The 25,354-nt window shown below is 38.0% G+C and overlaps 1 protein-coding gene across 1 annotated transcript in view; it reads left to right on the top strand.

Annotated features, from left to right (window-relative positions):
* Positions 1-23,689, top strand: part of gtpbp3 (GTP binding protein 3, mitochondrial) — a 32,870-nt gene extending 9,181 nt beyond the window's left edge. The window contains exons 6-11 of the mRNA XM_012881430.3: positions 7,894-7,966; positions 8,956-9,099; positions 13,605-13,770; positions 19,165-19,295; positions 22,366-22,540; positions 22,888-23,689. Coding sequence (XP_012736884.2) covers positions 7,894-7,966; positions 8,956-9,099; positions 13,605-13,770; positions 19,165-19,295; positions 22,366-22,540; positions 22,888-23,119 — 921 coding nt within the window. The 3' untranslated portion in view covers positions 23,120-23,689. The remainder of the gene's footprint in view (positions 1-7,893; positions 7,967-8,955; positions 9,100-13,604; positions 13,771-19,164; positions 19,296-22,365; positions 22,541-22,887) is intronic.
* Positions 23,690-25,354: the final 1,665 nt, after the last annotated feature.

Raw genomic sequence — 25,354 nt, 5'->3', positions numbered from 1 at the left:
CTTTCTCTTGAAATCCTAAATGTGAAATTAGATTTACAGATGCTGAGCAGAATTACAAACTGCTTTCCTGCTTGACCACATGGATCGGTGTGGAGTTAGACGCATTGTGCAAACCAGAACCAACACGTCCGAATTTAGTAGAATATTAGATTTAAATGCACAGCTGGATTTAATATCCTGCAGATGTTGCATTTTGCTCAACTGAAGAGATAAATACTATTATTACTATAAGGGGCACTTAAAATCCTTAAATGTTCTCAAAAATTGATGGTGCGCCTTTATATATGATTACTGTTGTTCTTACTGACTGATTTTATGTGGTACAATGCGCTCAAAAATCTGTCCAAATGCGTAAGTACGACTTTGGTTATCAATGAAGCTTAGTGGATATTCGGGAAAATCACAGTACACTGTGTCACCATCTGTTCAGACCCCTGAGCTGTCTACAAGACTGCCTGACTGTAATGTCTAAACTAGAAGTGCATTCATGTATGGCAGCCTGCGCCCGGAGTACATGCTAGCAACAATAAACCAAGTAAGTTATTTCAATATAAAAGTTATTTATTTTAGCCTTATGTTAGAAACAGGGCAGTGTCGACCAGCTACTCTTTCCTCCCGACAGAGACGGATAGCTCTCCCTCTCAGTAGAGATAATCCTGTGTTAAGGACGAAACACACCGGACGCGTTGCAAAGCAGCATACGCGTGTCCTACGCTTAGGTTAGCTTTTCATTTTAATCAGTCAATAAATAATAAAGCATAATACGCACGTATTTACGCTACGCGACGTATAAATTAGGTTGAAGTTCTCATTTTAAACTCTTATACGCTCCTATTTAGCAGGGAATAAACGGGAAAACAACATCCTGTGTCAAAGTTCACTTCTGGAAGTGTCCCAAAATAAGAGTCGTCGAAAATAAAGCGCCATGGATGATGTAGTTGTGACAAGCTAACAAACTAAAATATGCGATTTCTAATCAGATATGGTCAAGAGACGGACCTTTAGGAGATCAAAACATAGGATATATTACTGATAATTGAAACCTTACCCATATATTATTGGTAATTTGTCCTTTTTTAATTATTTACCCATGACCAAAGTTACTCTCTCCGCAGAATTACGCAGCTGTGAAGCGTACTTTGCAGCGTCCGGTTGTAAATTTACGCTTTTAAAAACATGACTGTAAGCCGCACCGCTTACGTTTACAGTGTATTTCCTCCTAAACGTGACGAGATTAGATTTTTCTAATGAAAACTGGGGACGTCTCTAATTTTGTTAAGCGCAAAATCTTTGCCTGGGGGTTTGTTTGTTTTGTCTGAACTGTAACGCCAACGGGGGAAGGTGCGTTCGGCAGAGCTCTACTACGTCGGGAGACAGCGGCAGGACTCGGTAAATACCTTTTGATGCGCTAAACTTTTTTTACTCCATCATGATGCACTGAAATTGGGGACATTTGGTCACCCTACCGAAGAGGCGGACTGACATTACATACTTGGGAAGAATATGTAATGCGCCTTATAATCTGATGTATTTTATGGCCAGAAAAATACGGTTTGTAAAAATATAACAACCCGCTTCTGTCCTTACACCAGCTACACCGAGGCAGCCTTGGGCCAAAAACACTCTGATGACAAAATTGTTGCATTAAAAAAGGGAGATAAGAGCTGATATATTTTTAGAGTAAATACAAAGATATTCTAAAAACAAAAGAAGCTGAACCCTTTGATCTTTTTCCCTAAAAAGATTTTGGAAAGAATGGGTTTGTGTCGAGCTGCAGGTCCGACCTCAGCAGTTTCACTCCCACACAAAGCTTTTGTTGCTTTTTGTTTTTTATCTCAACAGCTGCTCTTAAAGGAATCAGAGACTTCCTGTTTTCATGTTGCTGTAGGACGTGTTGTACGTGTGCTTCTGCTTAATACTGAAAGTCAAAAAACTCATCTGCATTCTTTTATTTTGTTATACGTATATGATCCCATGATGACTTAAGCTAAGCCCATAAGAGACATTTTTTTGTCTGACATTTTAACAGATTAATTTCCGTACTGATTTATTAAATGAACTGATGTAATATGCTGAGTTATTTGTAAGTCTTTTGCTGTCTCTACTTTGTTGAACTGTTGAGTTATTGAAGAAAATTGCAAAGCAAGTGCAGCATTAGATCACTTTTCATCCCTTAACCTTTGAGCTTGTGCCTGAAAATACAACCGCTTTGTTCGATTTACCTGATTTGAAAGTTGCTACAGGGTTGCTGAGTATGAGAGATTGCTGCAAAGTCAATGAAACAATGCAAGAAACAGTCCACTGTCGCTACACGCTCATCCGGGAGGAGTGAATGCTGCAAGTTAGTGACTTGATGCAACCTGCTGTGTTTCCTTAGATAGAAAACTTAATTTAAAAATAAAATGAACTGGATTGCATTGTTTGATAACTAGGATCAATTTGTAATAGAGCTACCTGAGCTTGAATCTAACCATGAATCAATTGAATTTAATTATTTATTTATTTTGCCTTGAGGATCAGTGTTGTAAATTAGCGCTGTATAAATTAACTGAATTGAATTGTATTGTGACTTGCAACTGCAGTTTCATCCCTCAAACCTTTTCACATTTCATCACATTTTAACTACATAATTAAGTGAATTTCACTGTAGATTATTTTATTAGTAATTTTTGATAGACCAACAAAGAATTAACTATAATTATAAAATGAAGGGGACAGCTACAAATGTGAAACATGTGTGCTTTTGTATTCAGACCCTGTGATTCAATACGTTTCAGAACCGCCTTTCGCTGCAATTACAAGTGTAAATGTTTACCAGCTCTACCAAACTTATAGAGATGGAAACATTTACTCTTTATTTCTCAATTGGATTTAGGTTTGTACTTTGACTAGACTTTAATCCTAACCTGCATGTTTAGGGTCGTTGTTCTACTGGAAGGCGAACCTCCATCCCTCTCCCAACTTGCACCGCCTTCCTTCTCCCTCACTCGCTCTCTCTAACATGATGCTGCCACCGCCATGTTCCAATGTGGGGATGGTGTTTTCAGGCTGATGTGCAGTCAGTGTTATTGATTCTGCTGCATGAAACCATTTTGCATAAATACCAAAAATTTTTTAAGGTGATCTGACCAGAGCGTCTTCTTTTATGTGCTTGCTGGACCCCTTATATGAAGGGCTGATTTTTGGAGTACACAGCTAATTGCTGTACGGTCAACAGATTCTCCCACCTGAGCTGTAGCTCCTCCCAAGTCACCACTGGTGTCTTTGCTGATCTGATTAAAGCTCTCCTAACTCCAGCGGTCTTGCAAAGCTTTCTCTTTAACCTGTCTTCTGTGTTCCTGGGTTTTCATGATGCTTTGTTCACTGATCTTCTCTAACGAACCTCTGAAGACTTGGCAGAACTTCTAGATTTACACTGAAATTCAGTTAAACACAAGTAGACTGTATTTTATCGATTAAATCCAAATTCATGTGATCTGTAAAGAACTTTTAAAAACAGCAAGTTTGCCAAAGTGCTGAACATAGTGAGATAAATAAATAGAAAATTATTGCAAGACACCCAACAGATATATAAAAACTTATAAAATACAACAAAGATGTCAACTCGCACCTGGTTAAAAGAAATATGTGTTTTTTTTTTAAAGAGACAGGAAGAGAAGATGCCTGTCTTGCTTTTAAAAGATCTTCTTTCCAAAGTTTGGGAGCCATAACAGAAAAGGCTCAGTTTCTTCTAAATTTCTGCCTGGTTTTTGGGACAGCTAAAAGCAGCTGGTTGTCAGATCTGAGGGCCAAGAAAGGAAAATGAGGCTGGAGTAGTGAGAGGTAAAGAGGAGTGAGACCACCGTTTAAGCCAAACTCAATCCAGCCTGTCAAGGCAATTTATCCGGCCCTCAAAGGCCAAAAAAGGCCCATCATGTCAAAAGAATATATCATTTTAAAGTGTATAAAGTGGCTAAACCGGTGCCTCCTGCAGCCAATGTTGATTTTTTTTAACTGTATAGTTAAAAAAGCATCCTGCTACTAGATGTCCGGTTTCCCACAACACATTAAAACAAAAAGAGAAAAAGTGATGCAGAATGATGAGAGTTTTAAAGTGTAAATCACTGCAATAGCAACTTTTTTACAGATAAACTGTATAAACTGGGCCTGAAGGATGCTACTTTTATGTGAACTGACATGAAATTAGGAAATCAAAAGAATCATCTATACACGTGCAGCCGGCACTTTTTATGACTTCATGATGCCAAAGTGGCCCATTATAGAAATGAGTTTAACACCCCTGGTCTAAGCATTTATAAGATGACAGTAAATAACTTTATGATACACAGGGAGTCAATGAAGAGAGGCTAGGATAGGAGAGATGTGTTCATGTCTCTTTGTGGTAGTAAGAAGACGGGCAGCAGCAACGAGCTGAAGACATGATGGAGACGCTCGAGCGCCACCAACATAACGTGCCTCGCAATGAGTTAAGATTAGGGCATGTGTTATTCTCTCTAAGTCATGCTTTTAACAAAACTGGCTTAAGTTTTTCTGTTTTTTGTGTAATATTTTTTTTATTGAAACAGATGCTTGGTACACATAACGTAGAATGCACTTCCACAAATTACATGGACCTTATAAAACTGTTAACATGGATAGGTGCACATGTCGAGTGTCATCTCTGTAATGAACTTTATCAGCAATAGATACAAAAATATAAAAACTCAAGAAGAGAGAGAGAAAAATAAATAAATAAAAGTGTGATTACTTGCCAGGAAATGTCATGGAATGCAAATTTTTGCAGATTTAGGCTTTTAAAGGCTGTATTCTTAAACGTTTGATCAGCTGATGAACAGCCTAATTGAGTTAAATTGTTGTTTTCAATAAATTACTTGCTCACAACTTTTGGTTTCTTCTTCCCATTTCTTCTGTTTGCATTTTGAAGCTCTACTTCAAACCTTCTTAAGATCCAACATTATTTTAATTGGTCTTAAGTTTGATCAGGAGTGTATCTGACATAAAACATATTAATTTAACAGCTGAACATTCTGAGTTTCTAAACATAGCGTTTACCATTACAATTAATAGGACAACATTTTTAGGTAAAGATCAATAAAAAAAAATGGACCTGCTCAGTGTTGAGAACTGATCAGATAACCTTATAAATTGGCTTTTCTAAAACAATAATGTCTAATTGTGCTAATGAATGCGCACGTAAAAGAGAAATCATGCGGACTTTATGAGCTGTTGCACTTGGCTGATTCTCAGGATGCAAAGTAAAACAACTGACGGATGTATGTTCTTCTCATTTACGTTTAATTGTTGCAAAGGTTGGGTTTCTCTCACATATCCCGTCGGGGCAGTCCAGCGCGGGTCAGTGACCGCAGGTAAAAGCTTTCATCTCAGTTGTAGTTGGCCAACGCTCCTTCCACTGTGAACGGGTTTTGGCAGCAGACCTCACCAGCCAATCCAGGTGTTCTCCCCTGAGAAGCTTTGTTTTAGCTGCTTGAAGCTGTATAGGCAGGCTCCTGTTTTCTGAGAACGCAGCTAATCAGCAATATGTAATCTGTGTGATGACAGGGGTCAAATCTTTTATCTGACACCTAAACAATGCTACTTTTTTAATGGCTTTCCATGTGAGTGAACGGAGCACCGTACTGAAGTCTGATGCTTCCTGTTTTTCTGTGGCCATTCTGCTATTGTGTGTATGTTCCTTTTAATTTTTATCAAGATGCTGATTATGTTGTGGTGGAAGTATTGAAGCATTTCTCCTTATGTACTTTAGATTAAGATAAAAACAGAAGCCTGTAGCACTGAGGCAAAAATACATCCAGAAAAAAAAAAACGGTGAGCGACGAGGCCTGAAAAAACAGGAAGACTTTAAATTGACCGCCTAGCTTAGATATACAGTAATATTCAGTGCAAGACTATAGCACAGATCATGTCTTCTCCTCTGAAAAGACATCAAATGTTAACACTTCAGGCATTTTCAGATTTATTTTTGAGAAAGTTTATATATATATATATATATATATATATATATATATATATATATATATATATATATATATATATATATATATATATATATATATATATATATATATATATATAATGCTGGTAAACAATGGTTTGCATGAAAAGTTTTAGTCTGGGTTTTGAAACGTGTCACAACACTTGACCAGAACTCCAGTGACATTCACTTAAATAATCGGACCGATAACTTCATTGTCTTCAAGCTTTTAGCTTTGACTCCTGCATTTGATGCTGACGAGCACAGCATCTCTATTTCACATCTGGAGCATTGTGTGGGACTCCTTTTTGTTCTTATTTGGACAAAAAAAAAACATCGATGGCCAAGGAGACAATAAGAGCACTGTAAGAAATTATATTAGTCACATAAGGCTATAAAGAGGACAGTTACTTCAAGTTATTGCATCTGCATGTTTTCAAGTGAATAAATGAATACTATTAGCCTGGTGCCTCAAACAACCACAAAATTTAAAAAAGTATTACATCAGTTGAAAATGGTGATGGACAGATATTTACCGACCATTTAGAAATCAATGAAACTTTTAAGGTATTTTTTTGAAAAATTATACAGCTCTGACATAAGGAGCATGGGTAGCTCCAAATAACCACTATTTTTGGAATTAGTGAATTTAAAGCTTGGTGCGGCTGTAACTATGGAGGAAATATCTACAGCAATAGATGGACTGCCAACAGAATTTTATAAAAACATTAAAGCTTAACCGCTGGTTTCTACATGTACTCAGACTCATTTGAAAAAGGAACTCTACCTGCTTCATTAAGAGAAGCTCGAATAGGTTTATTGCCCAACCCTGTTAAAACTTGCAACAAACGTGAAAATATAAGACCTACAAGCCTTCTTAATGTGGATTTAAAGATACTTTGCAAAATCTGTTCATTTTAGGATTTATGCTTGCTGCTTGCTAAAGGAGTCATAGCACTCTCATGGAAGAGTACCAGTAAACCACAATTCATTAACCGGATTAATGAAATTTCCTCAACTTTACCTATGGAAAGGATTACTTACATTATAAAGGGGAGACTATCACTATTTAAACATTAGGGGTCCTTTTATGGAATATTTAAAGATTGTGGATCTGAGGGGTGGGGGGGTTGATGAGGCGTAGTTACTAGTGATCCTCTGCAGTATTCAATTCTAAATTATCCGCTTTTTTGGATACCGGACTTTCTTATTCTGTGTGAATTATATATTGATGTTTGTATTTTTCTAACTATATAAAAAAGTGGAATAATTTGGGCTAACTCTTGATAAAATAGAGAAATCTTTGTTGTTCTGGTTGTTGTTGTCTTGGTTTCCCCTTGTGTTTATCTTTATTGCATTTTTTCTCTCTCTTTTCTCATACACTTCCAGTTAAGTGCTGCTCTAAGACACTTCATAAATACCTGATGGGCAAGGAAAGAACGAATTGAAGGCTACACAATAATTTAGTTGCCCTTGATGTTTCCTTTGATATGAGAGCATTTATTTATTATTTATTTTTTGTATACCATTGGAAATTATTTTTTTTGAAAACCCAATAAATATAATGTTGGGGGGGAAACGTGTTTCTGAACAGGATTACCTACTATATCTTTAAACATTACTGTTCACATATGTTCGGTATCTAGTCTGACTGAGCTTGAAAATAATTTGGGGGGGGGGCAGCCGCTGGTTGGATAAAGCTGGTTAAATACAAGTTAGTGTTTAACACCTGAGATAATGTGAATACTTTTGCAAGGCTCTGTATAATCTACATCAGTTCTTCTCTGTTGGATTTGCTTCACAACATTTTTTTCTTTGCTGACATAAATTAATCACTCTTTTTTTGGGAATATCATGACTCTGATCAGACAGCTTCTGCCTCTTGTCTTTGGTTTTGTCAGTGTTTAGCGCACGTTGAAGCCTTTATAGACTTCAGCGAAGACGAGCTCATCGAGGACGGAGTCTTGGACCGAGGTACGTATGATAACTATGCTATACACTAGTGCCAATATTCACAAAGAATCCTAAGACTGAAAGTAGCTCTTAGAGACGTCAGGAAAAGTCTTAGAATTTCCCGAATTCTAGGATTTTATCTCAGTAAGAAGAACGTTGTTAACAAAGCATCTTAGGCCTTAAGAGAGCTCCTAAAGTGAGAAAATGTTAGGAGTAGTGAGGAGGACTTTTAGCGAGCCTGAAGCAGGGAAGATGGTGGAAACAGAGAGAGCTGATTGGCTGATCCACCACCTAAACAGTAGAGGAAATGAAAACATAAACCTATTTAACAATCATACAATTATTAATATGTAGATAAAATAAACTTTGTCATCCCCGTAGAGGGAAATTGATTAGTTTCAGTGGCCTGACGGGTTAAAAGTGTGGCTCTAGTAATGTAATTTTATTGAGGATAAACAAATATTGGGAAAACTACTGAATAACCATGGATGAAAAGTGGAGAAATTTACAAAGCATATATACAAAGAGGTGAGAAAGTATTTTCTGTATTGCACGCTAACGCCAGTAGCCTAAATGATCATCTAGAAGTTTTCCTGTTCGATACCGTTTCCTCTCACTGCACTTCTCACTTTCCAGGCTGGTGCTTAAAAGCTTCTAGTAGCATTATTATTGCAGTAGCTTAGGATAACCCATGGTTAGCTCCGTCATATTACATAAAGATTGACTCTGGTTACTAATTAGGGGACTTCTAAAGGCAGTCAGATCCACTGCATTTTATTTACCTGCATCCGAGTGAGCGAGGCTGAATGTATGAGTTTGTAGAATGTGCCGCAAGTAAACAGTATATTTTCACAGTAGTTGTATGAATATTTTATATAATTTTTTGCACTGAAGAAAAAGCAATTTTTTTTGTTGTTGAACGGATACAAATTCAGACCGTTAAAGTGATTCTCAACCCTCCATCATTTCAATGTCTTTTCTTGACTTTTTTAATTTATTTTTTTTATTAGTGGACATCTCAGTGTGTGATCTACAAGCAGAGATCAATCAGCATCTGAAGGACGAGAGGCGCGGCGAGCGACTTCGCAGCGGAGTCCATGTGGTGATCGCTGGTGCAACCAACGCAGGGAAAAGCAGCCTTCTAAACACACTCTGTAAGCGAAAGAAAAAACATGCATGCATGCACATGATGAATGAATTAAGCTCCGAACGAGCCTGCTGTAACATAAACACAGACTTATTGTTAATCATGCATGATTTATTAGGGGGAAAGAAGCAACATCTGTCAAACTCTGAGGCAGCGTGGACTCGGAGAGGTTTGAGTCTTTCATAAGGCTGATACTGAGGTCCATATAATGAAACAAAGAAAGATAAGCTTCCGCTGCAGATTAAAAATACTATGTCTGGATCTGAAGTGTCACATTGTCAAAGTAGATATAACTGCGAGGAAGTTCAGTAAAAAAAAAAATGAAAAAAAAGCGTAAGAACATCTGGTATTTTATCAAAAGCTGCTGATAAAGCCATCTCCGGTCATTGTTCACTAATGGCTGTCAGAAGTCTGCAGACACCTGTTGAAATGACTGTTAAGGTTAATGTATTCATTTCTCTTCATTGCCTCAGTCTTCAACCATAATGTAATTGTATTGTTGACTTTTGCTGTTTGATAGGGCACAAAGATAGCTTATACAGAGCTATAGATGTAAATCTATATGTAATTGCAATTGTTGCTTAATCCTCGTAATCACCTTTACTCCAGTTTCCACTTGTGTAAACAAAGTGGTGTCAACATGAGACGCTGGTTGTTGTAATATTACATTTGTTTAGGATATTGTTTCCTGGAGTCGTGTAGAAACGGTTTATATAAGCCGTCCGGAAGAGGAGCTTGGCAGGAACTACCCATTAGAATAATAATCGGTCATCCTGTTCAGATTTCTTGTTTCTTTGGTTTCTGCGCGCATCAAAGCGGCAGAAACAAGTTTTCTAATGTAGATTACACAAGAGACGGACTCTAAAAACGAGTCCCTGTGGTGTTTGCCACAATCCTATAAAAAAATGTTAAACACACAGGTGACTGAATAAAACTATTTATTAAAACATGTTTATTATTTCAGTATTTGATTATTTCCTATTTCCTGGGTTACAGCACATGATAAAATAAACTGCCACTTTGGGTTTAGAAATAGACCCTAACAGCTTAGCCCTCACCTCCTTGTTGACTTTTTTCAGTTAAATCATTTTGATAATAATAATAATAATAATTAATAATAATTAATAATAATGTATTTTTGTTTCAATTCCACCTTTCAGGACACTAAAGGTCAATGTATAAAAGCAAAGACATAAATCATAGAAATAAGAATGTGGCTTGATGGGTTGAGTAGTTGTCTTGCAATCGGAAGGTTGTAGGTTTGATTCCAACTTCCCCTTGTCACATGTTGATGTGCCACTGGGCAAGGCACTTAACCCCAAGTTGCCTACCGAGCTGGATATCGGTCTAAGAATGTGTGCGTTAGTAAGTGTGATTGGGTGAATGTGGCTCTAGAGTAAAGCGCTTTGAGTGGTCAGCATGACTGGCAAAGCACTATATAAGTTCAGTCCATTTACCAAAATGAAAATTTTAAACGTACAATAAATAAATAATATTTTTTTATAATATTTGGATACTTCAAAGAGGGTGAACATAGTGGTAATATACACTGGTCACAAACTTTATTGTCGTTTAGTATGTACAGAGTGCATACAAAACGAAATTTCGTTGCATACAGCTGACGACAATGTAATGAGTTTGCAATTGAAGTAAAAGTGCAATTGAAGTAGTTCTGTACAAACAAATGGTTTTTAAAAATACTCACCTGTACACTGTGACTTCTCCTGCATTGTTTACATTTCAATTGTTTACTTTTAAATCACTGCTGCACCTTATACTGTAATTTAATTTTACTGCAATTTACAAGACATATGCAACAAAATTTCGTTCTGTACGCACTCTGTGCATACAAAATGACAAATAAAGTTGTCTAAGTCTAAAATAACATCACAATATAAAGTGCAGCAGTGATAAGAACGTAACAGTGCAGGAGAACTGAAGGCCAGTTTGAAAGGGTGAGTCTTGAGGTGGGATGTCGGGTAGGAGGGAGTTCCTGAGGCGGGTTTGGAGTGGGGGGGGGGGGGGGGTAGCATGTAGCCCACGGTGGACGTATGAGCTGGAGGAACAGTGAGGCTGATGGATGAAGGGGATCTGAGAGTCCATCTTGGTCTGTGAATGTGAACGAGGTCAGACAGATATGAGGGAGCGGATGGCTTTGAACGTGAGGCGTTGTATCTGGAAGTCAATGCGATAGTTGAAGGAGAGCCAGTGGAGCTGCTGAAGAACATGAATGACATGATGAAAATGGTGTTCTGGTGATGATCCGGACGGCAGCGTTCTGAACCAGTTGGAGTGTATGGATAGATTTGAGGGAAAGACCAGAAACGAGGCAGTTGCAGTAATCTAGCCAGGAAGTGACCAAGGAGTTAACCAGGATGGTGGTGCAGTCAGGAGGGAGGGACGGAGTCGGCTGATGTTGGGGGGGGGGGGAATGGAAACAGGCAGACCGAGAGTCATTACTGATGTTGAATGATTGAGCGCCATTGAGGGGAACAACCAGGCTCCTAACTTGAAGGCAGGGGGAGACTGATGACTTCTCAATGGGGGTTGTGGTCTTAGACAGAAACACATATTACCAGAAGTGTTCGCACACATACAGGGACTAGAGTTGCATCCTTTTCTTAATGTTTTGGGGTAATCATGATGTCGGTCCACCCCTTGCAGCTACAGCAGCTTCAACTCTTCCGGGAAGGCTTTCCAAAAGGTTTAAGAGTGTTTTTATGGGACCATTCTTCCAGGAGCGCGTTTGTGAGGTCAGATATTTTTGATGAAAGAGCCTGGCTGATAGTCCACCGCTCTTATTCATGCAAAAGGTGCTGTATTGGGTTTGGGTCAGGATGCAGGCTGATCAGGTTCTTCCACAGCAAAACTCATCCATTTATGTCTTTATGGCCCAAAATACACTGGCCTTCCCTTTCCATTAACAGTTTACTGGGGTTATTAGACAGGTGATATCTTATTGTATTAGCACGTTGGGAGGTTTTTGTAGAAGTATGGCTGCGGAAGTTATTGGAGGACCACTTTTCATTGATTTTGAGGGGTGATTGAATACTTTTGACATTGTATCTCAAATAAGGCTGGACGATAATTCAATAACAATATATATTGATCGATAGACGTATATCGATGATAGAAAAAAAGGTAAATAAAAAGTTCAATAGAATAACAGATTTCCTTCCTTTTGCATTCTAGCCATGTAAGTTAATATTACAGTCATTACATCCTGCCAACCAATCACAACGCAGACCCAGGAATGCTTCGCCACTAAGCTCCGCCCCTTCATAGAGTTCACAGAGCAGGGTTTCTTGTTTCTTTTTTAAAACCTTGCAGTTTTAGTAAAAAGTTGGTTGAATAAAGGTTTCAGTTTGAATTCAGTATTTGTGTATTCTTTATCTACAAATAGGATGCTAAGCAACAGCATAAAATGACCAGGCCTGCACTTAAAATATGTTTTGAATGTGTTGATAATTATCAATATCGATCAAAATCAATATGATTTTTATCTATGTGCTTTTTTTTCTATAACGTCCAGCCCTAATCTCAAAACTACTGTCCAGTCATAAATAGGTAGTTTAGTGTCCTTGCATTAAATTCAGAGTAAAACCAACATTCTAATATCTGAAAACCACAGATTGTCGGCATTCCTGCCAAATAAACAGCTTTGACTTGTTAATCCATAAGCCCTACAGGACCTCTACTCTAGAAGGCGTCTTGCGTTATCAAGCACCAAGGTGTTTCCAGGAGATTTTTCAGGTCATGTGGGCTTAAGAGTGGTATTTCCTGCTCATCACAGAGAAACAATGAGGTTGAAAGTTTGAGAATTTGGGGTCAGGACAACGTGTCTTTTTCTGTTGGCCATGTTGCTTGAATCATTCGTTTGCAGCGCAGTAGATATCTCCTTCTGTTGATGGAGGCAAATGCAAGGAGCGGCAACTTTTGGTTTTATTGAAAGTGTTGGTGGAAAAACGATTCCTTTAACAAACTTGCACCCATATGAGCAGTTAAAATGGACTGAACGGTAAATGGGCTGAATTTATACAAGGCTTTTCTGGTCACACTGACGGCCCAAACTGATTTACACTAGAGCCACATTCACCCAGTTGCACTTTCTACATATATATATATATATATATATAATATTATATTAAAAAAAAAAAAAAATATATATATATATATATATATATATATATATATATATATATATATATAATATTAATATATAATATTAATATATATATAATATTAATATAATATCATATATATTATATGTTCTGTTAATATAATATATATATATAATGTGTGTATGTAAAATAGCTAGTAGGTACAAACTGAGTGTTGTTCACCTAAAGACTTTTCTTCTTTTGTATAATTTTCTTAGTTTAAAAATATTCTGTGAAGTTATTTTGGATTCATTGTACAGATGGGAAAAACAAATAAGTTTGTTTGAGAAACTGAGCTTAATGTCATGATATTAGTTGTGAATATTTTTTTTTTACTTTCTTTAAAATTCAGGCCAGAGACCTGCAGCTATTGTTTCTCCCATTGCCGGGACCACCAGAGACGTAGTGGAGACGGCCCTGGACATCGGGGGCTTCCCTGTCCTGCTAAGCGACACGGCGGGTCTCAGAGACAGCCCAGACCTGGTGGAGCAGGAGGGGGTTCGTCGGGCTCGAGAGAGGTACGGAGAGGCAGCAAATGTAGCATTTTAGCAATTCATTCAGCTGCTATTTCATTTATATCCGTACAAATATAAAGAATTTCATGTTGGTGCTTGACTTGGATAAACAGGATAGCTGTAAATAACAAGGATGTGTGTTGAGTGCTGCCTCAGCAAGTGCTCACGTGTGTAATTTAACAGAACAAATTAGTTTGGAAGCCAGTGAAGTATCTGCCGCAAAACAAAGAAAGGAAGAAATAAGTCTTTTCTGTAATGTCTGTGTAGCTGCCACAGTTTATAATAATACTGAGACACAGTTATAAATACATGGTACAAACACACTCTGGAGGTTACATAATTACGAGACATCTATCCTCATTGTGGCTGTTTTTTCCAAAGTGGTTTTTCAATTGTTGTGGACAGATTGGATGTATGTTTGCAATGATTCACTGTAAGCAGCGTCCAACGTTTACATCAGGGGAAGAATACTTGGTGCATTTGTCATCACTGCTTTACAGAATGGACATTCAAGTGGAAAAACATTTAGATGGACTGTGATGAGTTACCTTACATAATAAACAAGCGGCATTTTACACAAAGTAAAGGAAGAAGCTTAATAATAATAATAATGATTCTTTCAATAGTTGTTTTAAATCTTGTCAGGGCTTTTCAAACTAATCAGTTGAAATCATTATTATTTTCTTGTCCGAGAGAATGAAAGTCCAGTGTTTCCCAAACTACTTGTGATTTTGGCAGGCAGAGAACTCATCCGCTATAATAAAGCACTGCATCACTGCAAATAAATAAATAAAACAAGATTAAAAGAGTGCTGCGGGGCTCAGCCTTTTGTTTTGATGCTAAAAGATAGGTGCTGATGCCAAATATATTTAAATATCTTGTTTAAAATTAAGCAATAGTGACTGCAGGACCTCTACAGTCAATTAAAATCGGATAAAATGAAACATTTATAACAGCTAAAGAAAAGCACATCAAGTAGAAGAATATATAATGGATCATTTTAGTTCATTTCATTGATGTATGAAATTGTGTGGGGATAGTTTAAAACAGAATTTGCGAAGCACTGCATGGCTCAGTGGTAAAGCAAGTACATCTTAAACAGGATTTATTAGTGCCCATCAACGCAGTCCTCCAGACAATTTTATGCATTTTTTGCTTTCCACTTCTCCCCTTTTTGCTGTTGGGTTCCTATGAATAAAGGATAACAAAGGAAATATACTCCAAGAAATTAGGCTTGTCCGAATATACATTACCCTGATCCTTAGAATATGTCTTGTTTTTTTTTTTTAGGTTTCACAAATTTCAAAAAATGCCAAAAAGTATGGAAAATTCTCTTTTTTTATGTTTTGGCAAATACCATGTTTTTGAAATCTAAATCGGTACTTTGTAGAACCAGTGTGTTAAGGTTGGATCAAAGTGTTTAAATCTGGCACGTTATCGCTGGTAGAAAACCAATGAGCAGATGCTAACTTTAGCTTTGTTAGCAGCTAACGGTTAGCTTATTGCACTATTTTCACGGTGTCTAGAAATACAATTTTTTTGTTACTCTCTATCTTCCTAAATGTTACTGGATAAATTATTTAAAGGCTGGATTTTTCTAGACCAGAGGGTTTTTCAAATGCGTGTTGGCGGGTTGTCCCAGTCCAACCAAAAGGGTTTGTTAGCCTGTCAACACCGCTGGATAACTACTTTTAGCGTTGTCACATGTTATCAAGCTTAAATACTCACCTTCATATGATTGGGCTCATGTTATTCCATACCTACCTAACATCACATGCTTACAGCTACTAGCTAGCTTCTTTTGAGCAAATTAATGCCTTTTTTATATTCTGAGGTCTCATTACACCTGGTGTTGCGCCGATGCCATTTTTTGGCCCCGATACCGATACCTGGTTGCGCAGTATTGGCCGATACCGATACCATACCGATACCGTCTGTTTGAAATTGATGTGTATGAGTGTATATATATGAAGAACTGCATACTACTTAGGGTAGTAGAACTTTTTATTGCCTACCTGGAATGGGTGACAATAGTTGAATAAACATTTGGCTCTCAAAGGCCAAAATAGTGCAACATTTGTGAAATTATAACATGTATAATAGTAGTGCAACAGTAAGATTACATTATTAATTGAATAATCACTTTTAGACCCTGAGTTTTGGCTCTCAAAGGCCAAAATAGTGCAACTTTCATGAACTTATATAACATGTATAATACTAGTCTGGAGAGAGAAGGCTGTGTTCAAGTGACATACAAACATCAAAATGGTATCGGTGTCCTATTTGTTGGTACTCACCGATACCGATACCACCATTTTAGTGCTGGATCGGGGCCCCGTCCCATACTGGTATCGGTATCGGTGCAACACTAGTTACAACCCAGGTCAACGTTAGACTTTTCCTTGGAAGAGTAGAGTAACTTTGAGTGCAGCAGCAGTAAAATAATCAGGAGTTTTACCTGCAGAACACCAAATTGTAACCTTGAATGGCATTCCTGTTTTTGTTTCCTCTGCATCAAATTCAAGTTCATACAGAAGCATTTTTTACCTAAATTAATTTTAAAGTTAGAACTTAGCACCAAGTTTTGGAGGGTGTGACAAAGTGAGTGATTGAAGCCACTGTTTAATTACTGGTTATATTGTTGAAATATCATACATTTCAACTATCATGAGGCCGCAGGTTTAAAGTTCTGAAGTTCTGAGGGTTTAAAGGTTCGTGGTAGCGGGATTAAAACACAACCACAGTAAAGAATTCTTAGGAAAAGCTTTAAATAAGAAAACTCTAGTTTAGAGTATGGAATTTTGTTGTATAAAAACAAATTTTAATCAGCAAACGTCTCCGTTATGTTTTCTATATCCATAAGGAGAGCCTTGAATGATAAACAAGTTTAGATCCAAATAAAGAAGGGTTTAAAATAACCCAGATGTTGGACTAAACTTGCTCCGGCTTGGTGACTCTATAGGAAGGGTGGGCACTTTGTGTTCTATAGGAAACCGGTGTGCAGGGAGCAGGACTGGAGCTCGTGACCCGGGTCACTACAGGAAGGACGTGGTGAGTACGAGCATCCGCTGCCACTCCTACTGCTACCTTACACTTGGATGGATGCAAGGCAGCAACACTTCAAATAGGGTTCTGTCAGAGTAATAAATGAATGGCTATCATAGCTATTGTTTCTTTAAGTGGCACAATGTATACACAAAGAAATGCCACTTCTTTGAGAAAAATCCTATTGGAAAAACCCTACAGAAAATAATGTGACCCTGACCGATACAATGAGAAGCTTCACCTCCCTTAAATTAAACAAAACAACTAAAATGACAGCTGTAACTACGCAAACTGAGTTAAAAACTGTCTGTCGTAACATGTAAACCTTCAGCAAGGCAGTTATCCCTGTTTTTTACAGGAATAAATGGGTGAAAGAGAAACAAATCAAATTATACAAGGAAAATCAGCTGTGTGATGAAGTGAAGTGAAAGCAACAACAAAAACATTCACAGTGCAAATAAAAGCTGTGTAGCCTAAAGAAAAACCTATTTGTGAGACTCTGCAACTATGTAATACAGTTTAATTAATTCAGATTTACAATCCCGCTTTGTGCCTGCAGCAGTGTTTGGTTTTAGGGTTCCTTCAGTTGGTGATTTAAAGTTGAGATTTGGGTAAATTTTCTGATCAGCTAACAACATGGAAATAACTTGAAGTGTTGAAAAGCAACGTTAAAATATGTTCTTGCACATAAAACAATCAGTTTTATCATCTTCATCATGATTGATCAAAATCTGTCTAAAGATGATTTTTTTTTTTACCTTCCAATTAAACAAATTTTATCATAATTTTAGACAAAACTACGACATTTTGCATATTGTTCTAATATAAACTTGTTTAGTTTCAAAGAAAATAATTAAATTTTAATCAAAGGACAGCCATTAGAAAGATAAAAACAAAAGATATCAATAATTTATTTAATCATTAATCACTATATTCTCTTTGCTAATTATATAATGTGTAAAAAAAAGACTCAAAGATAATAAAGAGGCTAATGTTTCAAACTATTACAGCAGAAAGAGTTTAGAATAAGAAATTAATATTTCTGAATATTATCTAAGCTGAAGAAATTCCAACTTTTTATCGGAATGTTTGTTTCTCAGGAGTTTAAGGCCTACTGCCTAATTTTGTGTTGGAAAGTTTGGGAGAGGAGCAAAGGAGGAGTAAATGAAAGTTTCTGAATAACCTTTGATCCGTCAGCATCCAACACCAGAGCCACCTCGTCAAAACAGGAAAGGAGGTTGTCTCCTTTGTGGGTCAGATGCAAATGTTTACGCTCTCTGAACCACTTGAAGATCAGGTCTGGGGGTTCTGCCACCTCCTTTTTCCCCCTCTGAGCAGGAAATGTGGCATTTCTGCTCCAACGGTGGTTCTGTCTTTCTGAAGGTCGCTCAGACACTGCCAGCGGTCTGTTATTCTGGCACGTCGTTCTTTTGGATGTCTTTGTGCTTCTCTGCTTTGAAACCAGAACCGTGTGAGGCACTCAGAGAAAGTCACTAAGGGACATTTAAACATGTCAAGCAAAGCGTCTGATGCCAATAGATATGTTTTGAATTTCAACAAGCTGATTAGGCTTTCTTAACATCTTGGTCGGGCAAAACCTCTCTCTGATTCCAGCTGCCCAAGCTGCCAAGTCTTAACTAGTCACTAATCAACCAATCAGGTGCAGACTTAGAATAATCTAACACAACATAATAAGGACAGAAGATACTTTTTATAAGCAAAAAAAACACTAAAGGTCATAAAAACATTCACATTTTGAAGATTTCCAGCTCTATCCGAGGGGATCAGGGGCTGTTTGAATTTCCTTTCAGGTCATAAAGACTGACTCCAATATGGCAGTGACTAGATTTAGTTTGCTGAAATGATGAAAAAACACGTCTGCACTGCAAAATTAGAACTAAAAATAAGTAAAACTTTCTTGAAATTAGAGTATTTTTCCTCGATTTGACCAAGTAGATAAGATTATTTGCCAATGGAATAAGATTTTTGCACTTAAAATAGGAACAATTCATCTCCATGATCTTGTTTCAAGTGCAGTATATTTAATTATCTTATTTTAGGGGTAAAAATACTCATTCCATTGGCAGATAATCTTAGTTACTGTCCCAAATCAAGGACAAATACACTAACTTTAAAGAACATTTTACTTATTTTTAGTTCTCTTTTTGCAGTGTGAGAAATAAATCCTTTTCTTTTAAACAGATTTAGCCAACCATTAGACTCTAGAAAGAAAAAAAAGTGCTTCTTTCACCTGCTACAAACTCCTATCTTTAGTGTTAAAATGTATTTCTATCAGGAAAGAAAGGCAGGGGCCTGCCAGGCTGAACTGTATGCTGTTTGTGTTTGTCTCAGGGTGCAGCAGGCCGATCTGACTCTGGTGGTGGTCGACTCCACCATCCTCCCCTCTGAGGTGCAGCGAGCTGCCGCCGTCCTGCTGAAGCACCTGGAGAGTGTCCTGACCTCTCAGGAGCAGCCTGAAGCAGGTATTTCTTTACGGCCTCAGGAAGCAACCCATTTGACCTTCATCGGTTAGTTAAATTTGTCAAGTAATGTCGCTTCATGTACTTTTGGCAACAATGAGTATTGAAAGGATTTATGCAAACATTTGTCATCATGTGTTTATCATATTTGCAATTAAGAGAAGATTTGTGTTTCCTATGTTGAAGATCTGTTGAATTTTGGACACGGTTCACTTGTGTTTATGAGTAAACACCGTCCTGGTCATAAAGCAGAGTTGAGGTATATTAAGGTCAAAAACAAACTCATTATGGTATTTTCTAGCTGTTTCATAACTGATTTACATATTAACTTTTTCAAAACTTCTTGGCTTTAGGTCATTGATGACAGCATCTCTCTCTACCAGCTTCTTCTTTAAGAAACAGCTTAAGCCTCGGTCAGGTTTGATTGGTAGAGTCACATGATCTTAATTAAATTTAGGCATGAACTTTGACTAGGCCCTTCTAAGACATGGCTATTTTTTGATTTAACTGATTCTGTTGTGGGCCAGGCTGTATTTGTACAGTGGTAGTGAACTTACACATACAGCCTAACCAGTTTCCCGGTCTCTGCTGAAGGAGATCATTCCCTCAAAATGATGCCTCCACCACAATATTTCACTATGCTAATGTTGCATTTAGTGTAGTTTGCAGTGTTAATGGCTTTCTTCCAAAAACAATAGACGTCTTCTTTCTACATTTTCAGGCCAGATTTGTGGAGGCTATGACTAATAGTTATCTTTTCCACAGATTCTCCCACCTGAGCTGTGGATCTCTACAGCTCATCCAGAGTTACCACTGGCGTATTGACTGGTTCTCTGATTTTATGCTAATGCTGTGCTCAGGGGGGACGCGTTGTGTTTGTTTGCTGCAACACTTAATGTTTTGAATGCGGCCCACCTACTGAAACTTTGGACTTATCTGACCGGATCTCCTTCACTGCAAAAAGGAAACTAAAAGTAGGTAAAATCCTCCTGAAATTAGTGTATTTTTCATTGATTTGAGCTGGTAAATCACACTATTTGCCAATGGAATAAGATTTTTGCACTTAAAATGAGAACAATTCATCTCCATCATCTTATTTCAAGTGCAGGATGTCTAATTGCCTTATTTTAGGGGTAGAAATTCTCATTCCATTGGCAAATAGTGTTACTTAGCTGCTGAAATCAAGGAAAAATATACATATTTTAAGAAAATTTTACTTACTTTTAGTTCCCTTTTTGCAGTGTTCTTCCATATGTTTGCCACGTCTCCCTATATGACTAATATAGGTATGATAAACTACAAAAAGCACTCATTGTGGCCCTCTGTCAGCATGGTTTTCTTCCTGCCACTCTTCCTTTCATAGAGGCAAGGTTTGTGAAATGTATGTATGTATGTATGAGTAATAAAGTACTTTTAAGAGATTCTCCCACTTGAGTTGTGGATATCTGCAGTTCCTTCAAAGCCACATTAGGATCTCTTTGCAGCTTCCCTCATTAATAAGCTTCCTGTCCATCCTGTCCGTTTAGGAGGACGGACATTTCTTGGTGGCTCTGCAGTTGTCATATTTCCATTTTTTGGGTGATGGATTGACATTCAATGCTTGTTTTATTTAACATTCCCAAGCTTTATACTTTTTTCCGACTTTATCCCTGACATTTCTGCTGCGTTCCTTGATCTGCATCGGAGGTGGGATGTAACTAATTACTAGTTTACTTGAAACATTTCTAGGAAATAAATTTACTTCTAGAAGTATTTTCCATGCACCTTAATTTTTTATTTCTTTTTCCTTGAGTAATATTATTTTGACACTGACGCTACTCTTACTTTAGTACAATTTCTGGCTACTCTTCCCACCTCGTGTTACTTTACTGAAAGACGAACAGCCACGTTTTAATAAAAAATGCGCCTGAAACCCACAAGTGCAGCGGTATCTGGTGAGACTTCTGGTTTGAAAGCAAGCTTCCTTGTTCTAATGTTATTTTCTGTCTGCTGAGCCTGCTGTGCCATATGGAGGTCAAGTGATTTTAAAGTAAACTGTAGATATGAACACTGGAAGTACTTTGCACTGTTTTAACATGTGTACATTACCTGATGTAAGTATTGGTTTTAAAGGTTTTATGTTGTCGTTTTTTATTTTATTATTCTAAGGACCAGAACCTGCGTTTCCTTTTATGTTTTGTCTGTTTGTTTACATCATTTTCACAAATAAAACCAGATTGAATAGTACTACTAAAGTACTAAGTACTCACATTACTGAACACTTGTTTTTAATTTGAGTCATTTTATTGATGGACACTTTTTATTTCTACTGAAGTAAGAATATACTGAAATAGTGCTACTCTTACTTTACTCTACCCATGAAGCTGTTTGTTCCCTAATGCTCTCCAACAAACCTCTGAAGCATTCACAGAACAACTGGATTTATATTGATATTATATTACACACAGGAGGACTATTTTATAAACAGGTGATGTCTGATGGTAGCTGATTGAGTTTATTTAGGGGTATTAGATTAAACTTTACTGAATATAAATGCATGACACCCTTCTCATATTTTCAGGGTAAAAACAAATGAAAACCTTGTATTATTTTCCTTTTTCTTCACTATAATGATCTACTTTGTTTGTCTAATAATGTAAAATCTCATTAAAACAACAGATTCTGTCTGTGTTTCCGCTATTACCATATAACATAGAACGGACTGTGCTTTTTGTCTCTCTTGTTGTGTCCGTTCACACTGAGCCTGGTTCTGGTTCTGCCGGAGGTTTTCCTTCCCGTTAAAGGGGAGTTTTCCTCTCCTCTGTCGCTTCATGCATGCTCAGTATGAGGGATTGCTGCAAAGCCATCAACAATGCAGACGACTGTCCACTGTGGCTCTACGCTCTTTTAGGAGGAGTGAATGCTGCTTGTCAAGACTTGATGCAACCTGCTGGGTTTTCTTAGATAGGAAACTTTTTGACCAATCTGTCTGTATGATTTGACTGAATTAGACTTTGTAAAGTGCCTTGAGATGACGTGTTGTGAATTGGTGCTAACTAAATAAAATTGAATTGAATTGATTTGAATTCTGCAGGCAGGTGTCTCCTGGTGCTAAATAAGACTGATCTGCTCCCCGAGGCTCAGAGAGAGCAGCTAAGTCTGGGGCTGAGAGGGACATCTGGACTCCCTCCTGTGTGCCTGATCTCCTGTCAAACCAGTGAAGGACTGAAGGACTTCCTCACTGTGCTGCAAAGCACCGTTCAAACAATGTAAGTTTTATTATCACAATGTTTTGATTTTTAATTAAATTTGTCTTTGAATAGAACGAGGCATTATGTACTGTTTCTATATAAAATGACTAGATTACTGTAAGTACACACATTGTTTTGAATATAACTTCCCATACACGTTTTTTTCTAGGTGTTGTCATGTACAGTAAGGCCAATGCTGCTTTAGAAAGTAAATAAACGCTTTGTGCTCTGCTGCTGAGGAGATTTTATGACTTTAACCCCGCGTTTGTTATTCTTGGTCTGATTTTTCTTCTGCAAGCTAAAGCACAAAAAGTAATGATCGTTTTATAGCTCATGTTCATTTGTTCTCCTGACTTCCTCTCTAGGTGTGCCGACCCCCTCTCTGGAGCGCCCACCCTGACCCAGGCCCGTCACAGGGCCCACCTGCAGCAGTGCGCGGCCGCCCTCGCTCAGTATTGGCGATACCGCGACTCTGACCTCGCCCTGGCAGCTGAGGGCGTCCGCTTAGCGCTCACCGGCCTGGGAAGGATCACCGGACGGGTCGGAGCAGAGGAGATCCTGGATATCATCTTCAAAGACTTCTGCATTGGAAAATAGAGAAGCGAGAGTGAAAAAAAAATAAAAAATAATAATGAAGCGCAGGTAATCATTGCCCGCTCAGAGAGGAAGGCCGTGTTTCCACAGGACCTGTTAAGTAACTGGAACAGAGCGGGCACTGTGCCATGCTTCAAGGCACACTCAGGGTCCAAATAGTCCACTCTCTGTTCTTGGCTGCAGACGACCTCCGTTCCCAGGACAAAAATATATTTTTTTTCATCCAACTGAAATAGTTTAGGGATGTTGGCAATGCCTCAGGGGCCCAATAGACTGAACAAGTGTCTGGCACGGACTCAGTCATCATCTAAAGTAGTTTTCCAAGGCCAAGTGTGACTGCAGCACAACAGCTTTAGAGCTCTGAGAAGAAAATCAGCTGTGACCTCTCCAAGGTCCACCGACTGAGTGGATGTTTATCACTGAATTGATTTTATTATTATTATTTTTTTGTTTTATTGTTTTTCTAAATGTTTTAAACATGCGTTGCTTGTCTAAGGCTTGACAACTTCAGAGGAAACTCTCCATGTTCGAAATAAATGCAGTGATCTAAAAAATATCTTTTCACCCAAACAGCTTTCTTGTTTTTGCTTGTTTGTTACACTTAAATGTTTTTTGTGATCAAAATAATTTCAAACATAACCGGACTAAATACAACACTCAATTTTCAAACAATGGTTTCATTTATTGAATTTAAAAAGCTACCCAAAACAACCAGGCCCTATATGGAAAAAGTCATCTCTCCTCTTGTTAAATCATGAATTAACCATAATTAAGGGTGTTTATTCGGTGTAATTTCACTACTAATTCAGCCCCAAACAGAGCTGATTACTCTGACCTGTAGAATCGCCAAATCACTTCCACAGAACCTGTTCAACAACATGAAGTAGGCTAAAATATCACAAAATAAACACATTATTTATCAATCCAAAGCAATCAAAGAACGATGAACACGTGAGCCAAAGCCGCTGCCGTCCATCAGTCTGACATCGTCACAACGCCAACCACACGGCAAAGCATTAAATCATATTGATGCCTTTCAAGTTTTTGGGAAAATATTCTGTGGCCTGATGAAACAAAACAGATTTTTTTGTTAGTATTTTCAGAAACAATAAGGCCTACAGTCAGACATGGTGGTAGCAGTGTTCTTATCTTGACAATTTGCTGAAGGAGAAGGTTCTCGCCATCAGTTTGTGATCTGTAAATTCATCTCTTTAAAGGTTTTTGGAGTGGCCTAGTCAAAGCTCGGCCTACTGACATGACTCCACCTGTCAATCAACCCTCGAGGCTCGTCAGTAATGGACCAATCAGCTGTTGCGTTTTGTCCCAAAGTGAAACGTCTCTTACCTGCGGGAGCTGCTCGCCCTTTCCCTCCTACATCATTGCTTGGATTCTACCTTATGAACTCGATGCGGTTCAGAGGGATCCAAATATCGCTTGCATTGTTGCACACACTGACATGATGACGGTTGTTATTCAATAGATTGTGTATTCTCCTAGTTAAAAGATTTAAATGTAAATGTTTTACCTTCTCATGGTCTCATGGTCTTACTAAAAGTATTGTAGGATTGCATTTGATGAAATCAGAGCTCATTGTATCTTTTTTTTTTTTTTATTCTACTACATTTCCACTGCCGTTCTGGATCATGGACAATAAGACGGTAGTCAGAGCGGCTTTTCTCCCTCCAGTGGGAAAAGGGAGTTTTTGGAGGCAATGATCTCTGCACCCTTTGTTCGCCTGTCAATCTGACCTCGATCAAATATTTATGTTTCCTCGTTGAACTCCTCGCCCTTCTTCCCCCGCCTGGTTTTTCTCTCGCAGCCTCTGACGACAGTCGGCCTGCTGCCGCCCGACGTAACTCATGTCTCTGCGTATGTTTGAGTCAGTCTGAGCGAGGTGACCCTTCCTCTTCCCGCGTCGCTCTGTCAACTCTCCGTCTCTCTTTCATGTTTTCCCCTGATTAATAACGGCGCAGGGGGAGTTTGAGCTAAAAGCGGGACTTGCTGTCACACTGATTTCTGGTGATAAATTTTGGAGCTTCGTCCTAAAAATACCAAAGCTGTAGATTATATCTCTTTGGATAGAGATGTTTATTGTAATTGTAGAAATTGGGTTCTCATGCATCCTACTTTTGAATTAATTTGCGATTCTTAATAATACTTTTTAATTCTTGTATTTGTTTTTAGATGCTTAAACAGCCTTGCTCGACACTATCCCTCAGACTTGCTTCAACCGTAGCA

Source organism: Fundulus heteroclitus, chromosome 9 (genome assembly GCF_011125445.2).
Source record: "Fundulus heteroclitus isolate FHET01 chromosome 9, MU-UCD_Fhet_4.1, whole genome shotgun sequence".
Taxonomy (NCBI): Eukaryota; Metazoa; Chordata; class Actinopteri; order Cyprinodontiformes; family Fundulidae; genus Fundulus; species Fundulus heteroclitus.
This window is presented reverse-complemented; position numbering and strand designations above follow the sequence as displayed.